The 16,944-nt window shown below is 34.9% G+C and overlaps 1 protein-coding gene across 3 annotated transcripts in view; it reads left to right on the top strand.

The window, feature by feature from the left end:
* The first annotated feature begins 15,516 nt into the window (after nt 1–15,516).
* The window catches only part of LOC123525319 (nuclear autoantigenic sperm protein-like), a 58,050-nt gene continuing 56,622 nt past the window's right edge, over nt 15,517–16,944 (top strand). For all 3 annotated transcript variants that reach the window (XM_045304271.2, XM_045304269.2, XM_045304268.2), the window contains exon 1: nt 15,517–15,640. In XM_045304271.2, the coding sequence (XP_045160206.2) occupies nt 15,600–15,640 (41 nt within the window). In that variant the 5' untranslated portion in view covers nt 15,517–15,599. The remainder of the gene's footprint in view (nt 15,641–16,944) is intronic.

Here is a 16,944-nt window from a genome sequence, read left to right as displayed (position 1 = left end):
GAAACAAGTTAGACAAGATAGTGTAAATGAAATAACTCCCCGTGGAGAAAGGATCTAACGTTAATGGCTGATGTGTTTTAATCAAACTTGATAAGCCAAGAGGAGCCTAGTGTTAAGACAAAACTCATTATATGGCTGTGGCCGGTCAAACTAGATTATCAGCACAAAAGTCTGTGGAAGTACGGATTTTCAACTGTAGAAACTATGTTATATGATCCTACGACAAAGTCTAGGTGGAAATCCGATACCACAAAGAAGTTCAGTCTTTTTGGACACAGAAGATAAATTTCACATTAAGTTTGTAAAAGATTTTCTGTTTTCAGCGACAAAAGTTGTATATCCCTTCAGAGTACATCCATTTTTCGGTTTCCAGTTGAATATTCAGCTCGTAAAGTCTTCCAACAACAAACCCAACTGATGGGACCTAATGTCAGCAAAACTGTAAAACATTAAAAAAAAAGTACTGATGTTACTTGCCAGATTTGCTGGTCGGGGAACATTTTGTTTTGACATGCCTAATTCTTTATAGTATTCGAAGACTATTTTTAACTAATCTCCCCGATTTAAATGTGAATTATTGAAGTTAAGTAGTTACAAAATATAAGATTCTTTCACCGGTCGTAGGTGCAGATGGAAATATTCGACTCGAGGGTAATTGTTTATGTGTGTTTACATTAAACAATGTTTTCAGCATATATTTTTCACAATTTACACAATACAAAAGATACATGCATGGAAAAGGAGCAGAGCTTAAGGTGTAGCTTAATAATAAAATACTGCAACAGTTGTAGTTACGGAAAGATAATGATTGTGATTTTGTCTGAAAATACAATTTTTAATTTTGAAAAAAATATAGGTAAAGTGTAGAGTTAACGCATGTTGTTTTTTTTGTGATATAATATCTGCAGAATCCCGAGGGCAGCAACGTAACGGGATTCTACAGAAGTTATAAAACGGAACAAACACGCGCTAAGTGGACGCATTGGCCGAGAAGACTGAGACGCTTTCCTACGGAGGTGATGGCACCTGGTTCGATTCCTGGCTACTCATATTGCGGTGTGTTCTTGGACAAGGCACTTTATCACGATTGCTTCAGTCGACCTAGCAGTATATGGGTACTAGCAAATTACTGGGGGTAAGGTATAATTGTTTTTAACTGTTCTTAACAGGGTCGCTCAAAAGCTCTACATATCTTATGTTCATTGTTTCACAAAGCGACGGTAGATAAAATTTACTTTTACCTTTTACCCTAGCATAAAATGTGTAAAAAAAAAACCCTTAAAAATAAACACATTGACAATCAACATCATTAAATGACCATGAATGCACGGGAATGTCAGCTTTGTTTGATCACGTTGACGTCATTTCCTATTGAATTATCCGTTATGGGACCGTGATACGTTAACGCTCTGCCATTCAACTCGCAAATGTAAATCGGTGTGTTGACTCACGTTTACTCTCCTGTTAAAACACTCTCTGAAAATGATAAAATCAATAATTTTATGCTACAATAGACCATTAAGTATTAAACTTCAAATTAGAACATCGTCACATCAAATAAAAGAGGCTTCAATGGAATAGGCACATAGGTGTTAAACAAGTGGTTAAGTTGAAAATGGGATTATGTCAGAAAAAGAAACAGAACGGATTAAAGGACAGATAAGATATATGGATGTTTAGGTGGTTACGATTCTGACTCGATCCAGTTATCGCGATAACAGTTACCTGAGAGCCGGATATATACCGTCTGCACATCTGTCAGTGATGGAATCTACATGTCATATTCAAAAAATAATAGTAATTAAAATGAAAATCAAATGAAAGACTTTCTTTATTGCACTGTTTCCTTAAAAAGCGCGCGAAATTTACGTCCGTAAACAGGAAAGATAACATGACAGGAAAGCAAAAACGTGCCGTACTTACAAGAAAGTGAAGGGTTGATACGGATTAAAGTTATACGAACCTTGAATTGAACATAGTGACCAGAGTATGATAGCATTTTGTTTTATGAAACATTTACAACATGTAAAATTAGTTTTCTGTTATCATAAAATAGAAAAAGTGGAAAGTCCACATGCAGGTCGCCCAACACGACAAAATGAAAATGTTGCAGGCTCGGTTTGATTCAATCTGACTAAAGTACTTGATCTTCTAAACGAAGATCTGAGAACAACCCATTCACATTCGTCTTCTGTATATTTTGGATTTCCAGTATTGCTATTTTTATTTTATCAAATCAGACGACTTGTTCGAATGTCAAAGAGTAAGAAAAATGTGCAGACATTCTAGGGCTCGAACCCGAGACCCCTCGCTTACAAAGCAAGTGGCCTACCAACTGAGCTAGCCGGCTATCTGATACATTACGACATAAGAATTGTAAATATCAAAAGTCAAGGCTACAGGTAGATTTGCAAGATGTTGTAAGTTAGGCTCTGATTGGCTAGCGAAAGGGTCGTCAGAACGAGGCTATGAATAGGTCGTTCTCAGATCCTATGCGTAGCGTAATAGGAGATGTACTTCAGTCAGATTGGGTTTGGTTGAACCTATTTATGGAAGGCAGTGGAAATTCCTGCTACCCTAGATTGAGCAGATATCAACATCTGCACACACTACTAGTACCAAAATCATGTTAGAGTCATCCGCAGGTGTGTTCAAACGGCGGTGTAGATGGAACATTCAGTGACACACGGAGTGTAATTCTATTGTCTACAGTTAGAATAATGTGCTTGCCCTAAACGAGGAACTAAACAAACTGGAATTTGGACAAGTTATGGAACCTGCATATCACAGAAACTGCCAAAAGACAAAATTAAAAGGCAGGCTTTCATATCCAAGTAGTGATTAAACAATACTTAAAGCTATGAAAGCGGAAGAAATGGAACAAACAAAACCGAAATGTTTAATGTGAATAGCTTTGATTGAATGTATAGGGAGACTTTTTATAGCCTTGTTTGACCTATTCCTTGAGTATCGAAAATAGATAGAAATTGTAGAAATATTGGCACGTTTTTATCCGATGAATAAATGACACTTTAGAATTAAAAATCATAAAAAGATATCAATATAATATACATTTTGTATACTTTTTTTGTCACAAGACTAATTGTACCGAAACAGGTAATCAGCTGCTGTTTTGTTCAACGATATTTAGCAAAAAATGCCAGCCCGCTTTCTTATAATAAAGTTCTATGGAGAGAACTTTGGTGTAACCTGACCATCATCACCTGCAGCATATATGCATTTTTTTGAAAAATAACGTTTTCTTTAAATTGAGAAATATACAATAAGGAACAAAGAGCATTGTCTTATTAAGGTATTTGATTTCCATCCGGCTTAACGTAGAACATAAATAATACTGCATGAATTAATCTACTGCATAAATGAAGTTAGTTTCACGTCAGTGATGGCGTAAGAATGGCGAAAACACCTGAAACTCCCTTCAGGTGTGCAAGACTGTTGGTCAAAACTATGTCACGTTAATAATCAATTCTAACATAGTTTGGATTTTCTGTCAACTAAAAGGAAACGTTTTATATTCTGCGATAAACAATGGTTGACACATAGACTGGTGAGAGAACATAATAACTTTAACTACGATGTCAAAGAGCTGCATGAAGTCCGACTCATTACTACTACTGGATGAAAGAAGTTCAGGATGACTTTATTATCTTGTTTAAATCAGCAAGGCAGAATGAAAATGAACTGATGCTTCTTGTGGTTCATCGTCATCGTTCAGATGCTAGAATATTTAACCACTTGGACAAACACCCTAGTGTTTGTTGTTCATTGTTATCGTTCAGATGCTTGGATATTTAATCACTTGGGCAAACGCCCTAGTGTTTGAACCGTGGTAAATAAGATGATAACATCGCGAAGGCCTTGATTTTTTTCAAAAGACTCTTATATAGCATGAACGCTGTTAGTTTGCGAACGTTTTAGCACTCTTACTAAGTACTGTAATTAAGTTTGGGTATGATAGTTTAATTATTCGTCCTACCGAAATATACAAGATTCCAATGGCACATTCTCTATTTTATTAAGTGTTGTTTTTGTTTTAAAAATCTCAATTTTCTGTGTGCGTAAGTAAGTGGTGACTGCAGTCATTACCGCAATCTTTGATGGCTGATTTGAACCATTTCATTCAAACGTCGTTATGACACCCCGTCGAACGTCGCTCCGCGACTTTTGGCAGGGTGATGGTCGGCGGACTAGAAGACGACAGAACAAAAAGACACACATTTTTGGTAGTTGGTTTTTGTCCTTTTGTTATATCCTTCTGTCCCAACGGCAAACTTCACAACGGCGCCTGCACTCAATAATTACATTATACAAGATACGTAGATTTGGCTGGTTATATAGGTTAATTATAAGGTTTTATTTCTGGTCGTTTATTCATAACAGTACAGAACAGATGCTACTAATAGCTATTGACCGACTTAGTAATAACAAATAGCAAGCAAACAAATGAAAATAAACACAATATGACTGCATCCAGTCATTAATGTCAAACATTTTTGTTTTGTATATATACAAGTAATACACTATAAAACTTAGTTTGACTATAGTAAAATATATAAAAAATACTAGGGAAAGATCTTCTACATCTACAGTGTACAGCTCAACATCAATATACGTTATTACTAGTAGGATGGATGGCTTCTCTTGTACAGACAGTTAAAAGATGGAATAGCGCAAAAGGTGCAATGTTAAAACTAATAACTATGGCTAAGTCTAGGTAAGAAATATAGACAAAAAACAGGGACAAACGTCCAACAATAAAGGCACATTGAAACAATATTTATACAGCACTCCACATGAAAATATGGGTATGTGAAGCTGTATATACATGTACACAGTGGCTGAGCACATGGACACATAAAACGAATGAAGAAATAGAAGTATCAAACAGACAAAAACATACATGAAAAAGGAACAGTAAGGCTACAGTTACATTTGTCAGCCGTTCAGTGAATGAAACCAAGCTGGCACTGTACTGTATATACTGGCAGAGACCAATCAAAGAACGTATGGCTTTGGAAAGATGTTGCATAAGGGATTTTAAGATCAAATACTTCAGTTTCTTTGTAGATATCAGCGATATTACTGTACTTTTTAACATAATGACGGAGTTTTGGATACTGCATTGTCTTTCTTGTTTAACGTTGGTATCTATGAAAGTTCCTACCTGGAATGGATGGAACAGCATATTTCAAGTTGAGCCCATGGCAGATGTCATATTTACTGACATTTTTATTCAGTTAAAGACGATATGTACTGTTGTAAATCGTACCAATTTAAGTAATTACGAGGCACTGAAAATTATTCGGGATATCAGTCGCGAACACGGACCGCTAGCTTTTTACTTCAACCTGCTAACCACTGCGCCACTGACACGTCTACCAGCAAAGTTATGTAAGTAGTTAAATGACACTATTTGAACACAGTTGCTGCATACATCTCAAGCTGCTGTTCGTTTTACCCGTACAATTTTGTATGTGAGGGACTTTTAATTTCCATGGGTGCCAGGTGGTTGAACTGTATTCAATCTGTTGGCGAGCATAGCTTTATTTACTTTACTGTTGTTTATTTTGTCATTTCTTTTGATGAATCTACGTAAATTGTTTGTTTGATTCTTTTTTTTAATGTGTATAGAGATTTCTACTTAAGGAATCTGATATCTCAAGGAAAACCCTTTTTACTTACTTTTTAATTAACTCCGTATTCCAGTAGTTAAAGCTGTAGACTGAACATCATTTGTCCATATGGGGAGGGGGATTCTAACCTGCCAGTGCTTTTTTTAATTTAGCCAGCTTTAAAACATTATTTTAAATGGTTGTAGCAAATGTTCATTAAAAAAAATGCTTTTTATTTTTCCCAGGCTTTTTGGGTCATTGTTTTATAGACACTGGAACTAAAGTACAGGTTTCAAATAGGCACTGCTTGTGTTAGATATAATTATAATTAATTGCATTAATGTTCAAAATTAAAGTAAAAACTAATTAAAGTTCTAAAAATGAGTTAAATGAGCCTATATTGTCCTTGTTTGTTATTTTTGCCTTCTTTAGATAAATTTTGGCATCTTTTTATACAGTGAGGACACTTGTCAGGGCTAAGGTCATTTTTAGGTAAATGAATATTATTATTTTTACTGTAAACATGAAGTCATTGGGCCAACGACGGAAAGCCGTCAAAGGGTAATCGTTGTATGGCCACTGTTGGCCCAGCAATGATTAATAAGTGTTGTAAATACAGCTGTTGGGCCAACGTTGAACCGACGTTAAACTTCAGTCAGAGATATCTCTGCATTGGCCCAATATTGATTTTCAGGGAAAGACTTAAACAGAGAAAACATCGTTGGCCAAACGTTGGCCCATTAGAAGTAATAATATGATAATTATATATCTTACAGGTCACTGTTTTATCACAAGCCCGTACATGTAAACACGTTGTATAGGTGTAACATGCAGTATTTAATTACATATTTTCCTGTACCAATTTGGAATCATAGTTTGGACTACTTAGACTTAATATTTATCTGTAGCCGTAATGGTACTTTGAACTATTTCAGATCTACTACCTGAAGAATCTAATTTGTGAAAAAAAATATTGAAGGAAAAACTGCTATAACAAATATTTATTTTTGTTTGTTTGTTTGTTTGTTTGTTTCGGGTTTAACGCCGTTTTTCAACAGTATTTCAGTTATGTACGGCGGGCAGTTAACCTAACCAGTGTACCAGTACAAACCTGTTCTCCGCAAGTAACTGCCAACTTCCCCACATGAATTATCAGAGGTGGAGGACGAATGATTTCAGACACAATGTCTTTTATCAAATCGTCACGGAAAGCATCCGCCTCGCCCGAGGATCGATCCGTAGAGCAACGCTCTCCCTACTGAGCTAAGCGGTCGGGTACATTTAATTTTGTACAATCATAAAATGTTTACAATAATCCTATTGAATATTCCAGAACATGAACTCTCGTTAACCCGAGTTATGTAAGAAATCCTTGAAAATGTGGTTAATTTTAATCTCTAGGCGAGATTTCTAGCTGCATAGACAAACTATTATACATGTGATAGATCTAGATTTAACAAAAACTCGGTCTACTAGCTATAAACTGTAAGTAGAAGTTTTTGAATATTTTTTTAGAAAGTTGTGGAATCTTATAGAGAATTTCTGTTATAGCCTGTATGCATGTATAGTATCCATGTGACTTGAACATATGTTGAATACTTTTAGCTAAAACTGGCGGATGGCACTAGTGTTGAGTATTTAATTCTGTAAATAAAATAACTTATATTTTTTTAATTTAAACATATTTTTCTCGGTTAAATACAGACAAAAAATAAATTTCATACATTTTACGCAAGTTTATGTCCAGAAGTTTATGTGCACATATATAGTTATTGTTATCAATTTGACGTAGATGGTTTAATCAACAATATGATTTTCGATTTTTTTTTTACAGGGTCCTGTTCAAGAGAATAATAATGGAGCGCCTAGCACTGTAGTGCACAGGAAAAAAGAAAAGATAGAAAGCTGCAACTTCAGTGAGAAAAGAAAGCAAGCATACACAACTTGGATATATAATGAGTTAAAATACAGACAGTAATTCATTTTAGTAGAATTTAATCAGTGACTGAACAAAAAGAAAAAAAGTTAGATTTATGAAAGGCTGGAATCAATATTTGACATGTTGTAATGATGAAATATTCGGTTATATATTTCTTCAGGAAACTTGCAAACAAACTTTAAATAAATGTTAGATTTCTTCTTGTTAAACGTGAAACAAAATCACAATTATTTGAAAATAAAATGTGTACTAAATAATATTAGTTTTAGTTTAATTTTTTTTAATTCGTAATCGTTGGGATAGCGTTGGCATCCTTATTTTGGCCAACAAAGAAATAGAGTTGGCCCAAGGTTGGACCAACCGTGATAGATGAAAAATGATGTTGGCCCAATGGAGGGCCAACGATAAGTGTAGGATACCAGTTGTTGGCCCAATGATAAGTGTAGGATACCAGTCGTTGGGTCAACGGTGTACCAACCATTGGGTCAACGTTGCGCCAATTAGCCAAATGGCGTTGGTACAAAGTTGGTAATCTTTGTTGGGCCAACGAAGAGTCTGCAGTGGACCCAACATTGGGCCAACGCCTGTCTGCTATCTGGGAGGGATGCATTTGCATCAACAGCACTTATCTTGATGCAAATATAGGCAACATGGTAAATAAAAATGACATGACAATCACCATCTGTCATACAAAGAAAGATTTGCAAAGAAAAACTGGAGAAGCGTGCAGCAGCAACAAAAAAAGAATGCTACTAAAACATTGCTTGATAAGTATGTTAGCTAGTACTATAAATAAGCAACCAGTGGATGCTAGAAATTGAAACAAAAGTAGATCGAGTACAAAATGTAACTGGAATGTATTACAGGCACACGGAACATTCTCATTTGAAGCCACTCGATCCAGGCATGTATAAGTCATCTGAACTCACCGACAGTTATTCGGGAGACTATCCCATTCCTGGGTGGTTTCGAGCCGAAAATGTTTCTTTCCGTATGTTGCATTTCTAACCTTTGGAACTCCTACATTATTTACATTCCTGAAAGAGTAATTTAACGAGTTAACAGATATAATATTAGTTCCTATACATACCTGGGTGGTATTTTTGTAAATATGTGAATACTTCAATATATAGTTGCCTCAATCTGTTTATTTGCAGTATTGGCATGTTTTTACGTTATTTTACAGAGTTTTGTAAGATGAGTTACCATCTCCATAAACAATTTTAGTGCTCTAGCTGCATTGTATTTTTTCTAACTTTCCAGTATGCTATAATTACAGTCCTATGAAAAAAAAACAAAAAGACATGTGGGGTGGGTGGTGCATTGGCGTAGCCTGACCTAAAAATTAGTAAACACGGTAGGTTATTAATAAAACCCGGACCGGCCCGGCCCAAACCACGGAAATAGCCGATTCCGATTGTACGGAAACCACCGAAAACTTACGGACGGAAGGCTAATATAATTACGAATGGTGATACCGTCATCTTTATCAAGGCAATTATGTGTATTTTATTTCATTATTACAAAAGTAGAAGCAAAGTATTTAATATTGATGATACGTATGTTTGATGAAGTATTGCACTTGACATAAGCAAAGACCTAAAATAACAAGATACAAATGTATTTGAATCACACTCAATCAAAGAAGTAATACGTTCGGCAGTCGATGTGTCATTTTGTGTACCGGACAGACACGAGATAGTAGTTTGCAGGATACTTTCAACAGAACTGGACAGGCTAGTTAAATGTACGTCGTTATTTCACACCTAACGATGTGACACTAGGTTGTGTAGTAAGGCGAAGGGGTCTATACCGTGCACTTGAAGTATTCATAAAATTTGGTTGCCCGACCAAGATAGCGTTTTAGCATATTAAGTTTTAATCTAATGAAAATATCTTGTCTTAGGGAACATATGAATATAATCACTGTTATATTAAGGTTGTCAAACATTTGCATTGATAAGTACACATTTTGCGAAAATTAACTAGAAATGTAAGTTTATGAAATTATTATTATACTCCTTTTGCCTATCTCGGTTGCGCAACCAAGATAGATCGAAAATAGATGAACTACGAAGCTATGCGCTGTTTTCATACTCGCCATTTGTTTCAGGTTGTTGAAGTATTCAAATTTGAATAAAAAAACTAAATAAACTAATAAATTATATCAAAATCTAAAAACATAGTCACTTTTTACATTTTTTTTCATATTAAAGGAAGGCAATTACAAAATTTCATAAAAAATATCAAAGTAAACATTTCCAGAAGAGGTATAACTCTATGTAATAGGTCCTTGTTCCTGAAATACAAGAAAACTGAAAAAAATATATCATAAAATGTTGCTCAAATGATAAATCATATGATTTAGCTTTAAAAAAAACCAGGTGATTTTGTATAGAGATGATACCCGGAGTTACAGTAAGTTGTGAAAATGAATGAACTGGAGTATAAAATATGAAAGATCGGTCGCAAAGTTTCGAACTCGCCCCCCCCCCCCCCCCCCCCCCCCCCCCCCCCCCCCCCCCCCCCCCCCCCCCCCACACACACCCCGAAACATGCCCGCTCAGTCTGTTTAAAACAAAACAATAAAAAAACGGTAAATATCTAATACGGATAAATGGGAGGGTAGTGATAGCAATGAACTTGCATGTTTTAACAATTTGATGTAACGTTATTTTTGTTTTTAGATTACTTAATTTTTGATTTCTCTTTCTTTTATATTTGAAATAATTCTAGCATATCTTTTTAACACAGAATTAAAAAAAAACCGGTCCGGTCGGACTACGAACCATGCTTATGCTATATGCTTATACAACTATTCACACAATGTTAACTTTTTTTTGTTTTTAAAATGAACATTTTAAAGCATAGATTACAAATGTGTGCAATTCAGATGTTAAATTATTATACCCCACACAACGTCCAGTGCACTTTTCCCATTAGTTTAACTTGAATAATATATCATAAGCGTTTTTTATATCTCGTGCGCAAAATCGTTATTTTCAATTTCTGCGCATGTGATATTATACAATAATTGCCTTTTTGGTGAGGTCGATATGAGCCGCGCCATGAGAAAACCAACATCCGCCCAGTCTGGTCAGGATCCATGCTGTTTGCTAACGGTTTCTCTAATCGCAATAGGGAGCGGTGGTCTAGTGGATAAGAGTGGTTACAATAAGCTTGAAGCTTTCATCACAATCGAGCTAAAGCAAATTTGTATAAACTAAAAACTAATCGCAATAGACAATGTTGGTTTTCTCATGGCTTGGCTCATATGTGGATTTATCGGCCTGATGAAAGCAATATCAACCTCGGGCGAATTTATCGACTTGATATCGCTTTAACAGGTCGATAAATCCACATATCGACCACACATAAAAACGACAATTGTTTTATTATCAAATCCAGCCTACCCATAAGTATAAACATTAGATACAAATGTCTGCAGTCTTAGGTCATCTTTCGTGGTTAATTGTATACGACGTCGCATTGTTTTAACGTAATAACGTGTGGACGTCACAGCTGGAGGTCAATATGTGTGTTTCTTGCATACCAGACGGGGATTTCCGTTATTTTTACCGGTGCTGGAAAAATCCATCTTACACCCCGGGGTGTAAGATGACTCTCGTGCTTTAAATGACGTATTACGAACTACATATATGTAGAAGATTTATGTAGTTATTTATATTTTATTTCGAAAAACGGAATAAAAATCCAATACCTTGACCAGTTCCTCTTTGTTCCTGATAGTATATTTCTCGATTCAAAACACGTTATTTTATCAAAAATTCATAACGTTACGCTGAAACTGATAAAACAAAACCGGAACTAAACATTGTTATTTGTCTTTGAAACGCCATGACGTCTTTCCTGTTTACGGACGTTGATTTCCCGCGCTTTGTTTAAATACGCTGCTATTAGAAATAGTTCTAAAAAGAAAGCTGTTCAACTGATTTTATTTTTATTATTATATCTTTATATCGGTATGCAAGAAAAAGATTCTGTCACTGGTTATAGGTGCAGATGGGAATATCCGGCTCTCGGGTAACTGTTTAGGCGGTAATTCGGTAGGAACCTCGTTACCGCCTAAACAGTTACCCTCGAGGCCGGAAATCTCCATCTGCACCTACAACCAGTGAAAGAATCTTATATTGGCTCCGCCTTCGAGAAAATACGATTTTTTATCGTTGAACATGTGACTACATCTAGAACAATGGAAAGGACTATAAATATAGATTTAATGATAAAAACAATAATTTCATATTACATGCGCAACAACGCTAGGCCTATTTTGTTTTTCTGCGCATATGATATTACATTTTCATGTCTCCCTATGAGAGATCGATATTTTCGTACTGATTAAAAGACGATGCGCTTATTTATACATAGGATTAAATTACTTTATCTTGTGTTCATACATGTGTGAACCCGGCCTATTTTTCTTTTCTGCTTTTGAATGATTTGTTCTACATGCAACATTTTGAAAACAATTTTTTTATCAAATATCAAACTGAAACTATCACCATCAGATTGGAAATTAACTAACTACTAACTACTAAGAAAATGAGTGCTCTCATTATATGTTCCGTAGTTATCGCCGCTTTTCGAATGTTACTGCTGCTGATTTTGTTGAAGTATGCCCATAAATACAGCGTTATGTACCCTCAAGACTATAGATACCTATCAAAAAGTAATGATTTTTATACAGCAAAGTCGCGACAATTTCTAAGTGCTTACTAGTAAAGTCTCCTTAATTCTGTCTTCATTATTTGGTAAGTAATAACTTTTTAATGTTAAATAAATCATTTCATTATTTTTTCGGTATAATAAAATAAATAATGTATTCCTGAGAGAGTGATCCCTCAAATAACTCTATCCGTGACTAATATTTTTCAATGCGACAAATTTTAAGTTACTTTAGAGAAAGAATTTAGTATTTAAAATGTAAATGTATAATAAAATGTTAACGAAAATGGGCTTAAAATCCTAAAAGGCCACAACAGGAAATAATTCTTCCCGGCTAATTCTGACTTTTAAATTGGTCGGGAATTTGATATGCACAATCAAAATTTTTCCTAGCACCACAGCATAAAAATGGACCTGATAGTCATTTATAATTTATTTCATTCAAAAACATTTCAGGAACATTTCAGAAAATAAAAGGTACATACTAAGTGGCAAACGACCAGTAAAATGTTTGATAATAAGTACTATATTATGTTTTTCATTACGCCGCTTTTGTGTGTAACATGTATTCAGGGGTACACGCGTAACAATAAAGATCGGAAAGAAATCGAAAATGGCTAACAAAATAAGAATATAATTAAATGAAATTTATGCTGTTGTAAAACTTTTTGTGGTGATTAACTTATTTTTCCCTTAGATACAGGCATTTGTAATGTAAAAATTGAGTGTGCAATAGCTGCGCGTGAAAATAGGGTAGGAGAAAATTAAGACAATACCGCGAAAACGAAGAAGGAGATCCCTGTTTATTTTTCGCTCATATTACAATTCAATTTTTTTTTTATCATAATTGTATTTGTGAAAAAAGAACACACTACTTAGTCATTCCATTTGAAAACATATAGGTTTCAATGGGCCAGTTAGACCAAATGAAACATAATTACTTTTTGGATATAATGGAAACCCAAAAAATAAATTAATCTCCGTAAAACAGAAACGTCACAACTATATATATTTAGGGTTGAGCTAAAATGTGATTTCTCGACGCGATTTGCGTAAGGAGTTTCAATACAATGTAATATCGGGTGAAGATCAACTTTTACTATTATTTAAACAAGTTATGAAGAATGCAACTTGTTTTTGGAAAATCCCGCTCATAACACTTTCTTTACCGTAAAGTTGAAAAAAAAAATGTAAGATAAAACTTTTCTGAGATGCTTTATGAATTTGGCCACACATGGGCAGTTTAACAAACCAATTATAGCTGAAGAATTACACTCAGATCTTTCGTAAAAAACTGCAAACTATCGTACAATTACTCGGTATATACAAAAACAGAGCAGCAGTTTTATTTGCATAATTACAATAGGTTTAGTTCTACCAATGAAAAACTCACAAAACGTAAGGTCTCAGAATGCGACAGCATTAAAGTTGCTCACTATAGATCCAAGTACAGTTCACTTCCGGTGTGGTCACGTAACCATAGTAAAGTAAGCAGTGTTAGAGTAAATCGTCTGCAGTACATTGTGATATTGATAAATTTACAACAACAAAAATCTTAATGAAGAAATTTGTGAGATTTGAAGAAACAACATCCGTTCAAAGTTTTATTTTGCTTTTTCGAGACTTATTTGTAAATTATGATTAGCGGGCTCAAACGATTCTTCAGTTGTTATGTATCAAAAATGCCGAGCACTAGCAAACTGACTGAAAAGGCATTCTGTATACAATAATATATCAAATCAACCTAAATAAATTGCAAAGTTTTGCAAGATATGTCTAACCATTGAAGTTTAATTTTGAAGTATCTAAATTCATAATCTGAAAGTGTAGAGCATTGGTAAATATCCAAACGAACCTTAACAAGTTTTTACTTGGTCTTTTTTCACGAAACAGTGTGAATCGTTCTGTATATTGAGTGCAGTTAAATGGTAATTTTGTTCCCATTTAAAAGATTTCTTTTTCGCGTCGAGTTTTGGTTCACCAACTAATGTGAAATACACTCGATGACTGCTTCCTGGAAAGTAACCAGTACTCGCACCGAAAGAAGGGACTGTTGTAGTCACGGTCAAAATCCGCTGACAGGATTCGACCCCGCGACCTCCGGTTTACGAGACATCTGTACAAAAATGAAAAAAGGTAAAATTTGTATCTCGATTCTACTCTATATAGTTTTGAACTAATTTGAATATAACTTAAGTTAGTCAGTTTATTCAGAGATTACTTGCAAACTTAAAAAAAAAATATGTTAAAACATTATAGCAACCTGCCGAATATGAAATCGATTACCGAAAGTGCAAAGGCTATGCCACAAACTGCTATGTACCACAATATATTCAATTTGTGACTTTCATCGTACGTCAATTCAGTCGACTAAGTTCAAGAGATACTCAGAATACTGCGTGAACAAACCTATCTCAGTATTTGTTTCTATATATTTATACAGGAATATTTTTAAAATATGGGGTACCGTGTGTAAAACTTTTCAATATTCAACGCTGTATTCTTCGTGCGTAATCGGTATCCCGACCTATCCTGTTTTTTTTTACATGACCCTAAATGTTTTATGGTCTTTGAGATTTTTTAAAAACTTTTTAATAACAAGTTTTAAAAAACTGCTCATTCTATTCTTTAAAAATTGTCAGTGATATTAGAAATTATTCGTAATCATTTTTGACATAAAAATAATTTCCGTTTAAAGTCTCATTGAACAAAAAAGTATAAAAAAATCCTGCCTTTTTACTACCCATTTTTTAGGCATGTTACCGGACACAAAGAATTATTTAGGCTGTGGGAATGCACAGGTGAAAAAAAAAACTCTTTGAGGCCCGAGAGGAATTCCTTTCTTTGAAATATAACAACTTGTTGGACAAAACGTGATTATAAAAAAAGTATATAATGATAACGATACAAAATATCGGGAACTAATTAGAAGGCTCGTCAAAACAACGCTATGTATAACGACTTCCTGTGTACAAGTTTACAAATTATATTTAAAACGTTTTTGCAACCAGAAAAGAACACGCAGTTTTAACCCATTCATCAAAGAAGTTCCTCGCGGACATCATAAAGTTCAGTGTTTTTTTTTTTACTAAATTCTAAATATGTAAGTTGATATCGACACGATATCATTCGTAATTACATTGGCCTTCCGTCCGTAAGTTTCCGGTGGTTTCCGTACAATCAGAATCGGCTATTTCCGTGGTTTGGGCCGGGCCGGGCCGGTCCGGGTTTTATTAACAACCAACACGGTATGGTATAGTTTTATTGTCTGACGTCACCGGCTTTGTTGACAACTCTTCCGCGCGAAAATTATCACGAAATTTTCGAGAAAATTGCGAATTATGGCCTCAGAAGGCACCAGCACGTCGTCGGATAAAGAAAGGTAACATCCAAAGTGTATAATTTATATACCTATTCCGTTTTTATAGACCGTAAGTTGGGTGCTGTGTGTGGTATCTACATTTAGGTGATACTCCCAACAATCTGTTTCAAACCACGGGTACCCTGCGGCAGGACGAATGGCCGCCTTGTTGACTGCCCGCCGTGATTTGACCGATATTTATCTTACTGAAATTGTTTATACATGTTGACACCAAATAAACCAAAATTTTCAATTCAAGGTGCCACCATAATCACAATTCAATAGCCGTTCATATTTTCAGGCCCAGTATTTTTCTCTTGAAAATTGCACTAAAGTCTCAACAGTCGGTCAAATTATCATCAACATGGAAGCACATGATGATTTATGGAAGTGGCTATTCTTATGGTCCAGTAGGAATAGCCTCACGGGCTATTCTTTCGGCTCTCCCGTAAGAATAGTGAAAAGCCCGCTGGTGGCTATTCCTACGGCTGTTTTGTATTACAATACATTGTACTGAAGTCATTCAACTGATATATTTTCAGCCGATTTAGGAAATGACATGTAGCCTGTTCCCTGTATTCTCGCGGTACAGTCAACTCGCCAATAAATCACTGCCAATAGCGGGTCACTTGAAAATAAAATGTGAATCTCTCTTAAACATATCAGAGTATTCAATAAATAAGTATCCAGTTATATAAACTTATCATTTAACAATTATTAGACAAAAGAAGACGGATCTAATCTAATGAGTTTGAGTTCCATGAGTAGATAACTCTTGCAACCATGTTTCACGACTTGGATTTTAGCACTCTTGAATTCTTCAAAGTAGAATATTTTTGAGCATATCTCACAATTTCTTAGATAACAGGGCTTTTTCACCCTATCTCACGGGGCCGATCTTCGGCCCCATTCCCAATGCCAAATATGCTCTATTTTTCCCAATCTGGAGCAAAAAATTCCCAATCCAATGAAAAATTTCTCAACTGAAATCAGTTACTTTCTGTTTTTCAAAGATAATTTTTGCACAATTCGTTTTGTTTGCCAAGAAAATCAAACAAAATGTTGGAAAAACCAACTCGTTTTTATTTTTAGTATCATGACCGTCTGCAATCTCGGCAAAAAATAATTACATGATTTTGCTGAAGAAATGTATGATTTGTATGCAAAAACCTCTCAAAATGCATAAAAACACAAATATTAATTGAATAAAGTACCCAAAACATGTTGACAGGTAGTTCTTACACCATTAGAATTAAATTGTCACATATTTTCGTGACCCAGTTTTTACACTCGAAAATACACCCACTTTTGCCATTTTACTTTTT

This window comes from Mercenaria mercenaria, chromosome 3, assembly GCF_021730395.1.
Source record: "Mercenaria mercenaria strain notata chromosome 3, MADL_Memer_1, whole genome shotgun sequence".
Classification (NCBI taxonomy): Eukaryota; Metazoa; Mollusca; class Bivalvia; order Venerida; family Veneridae; genus Mercenaria; species Mercenaria mercenaria.
Note: the sequence above shows the minus strand (reverse complement) of the source record. Positions and strands in the feature narration are given on the sequence as shown.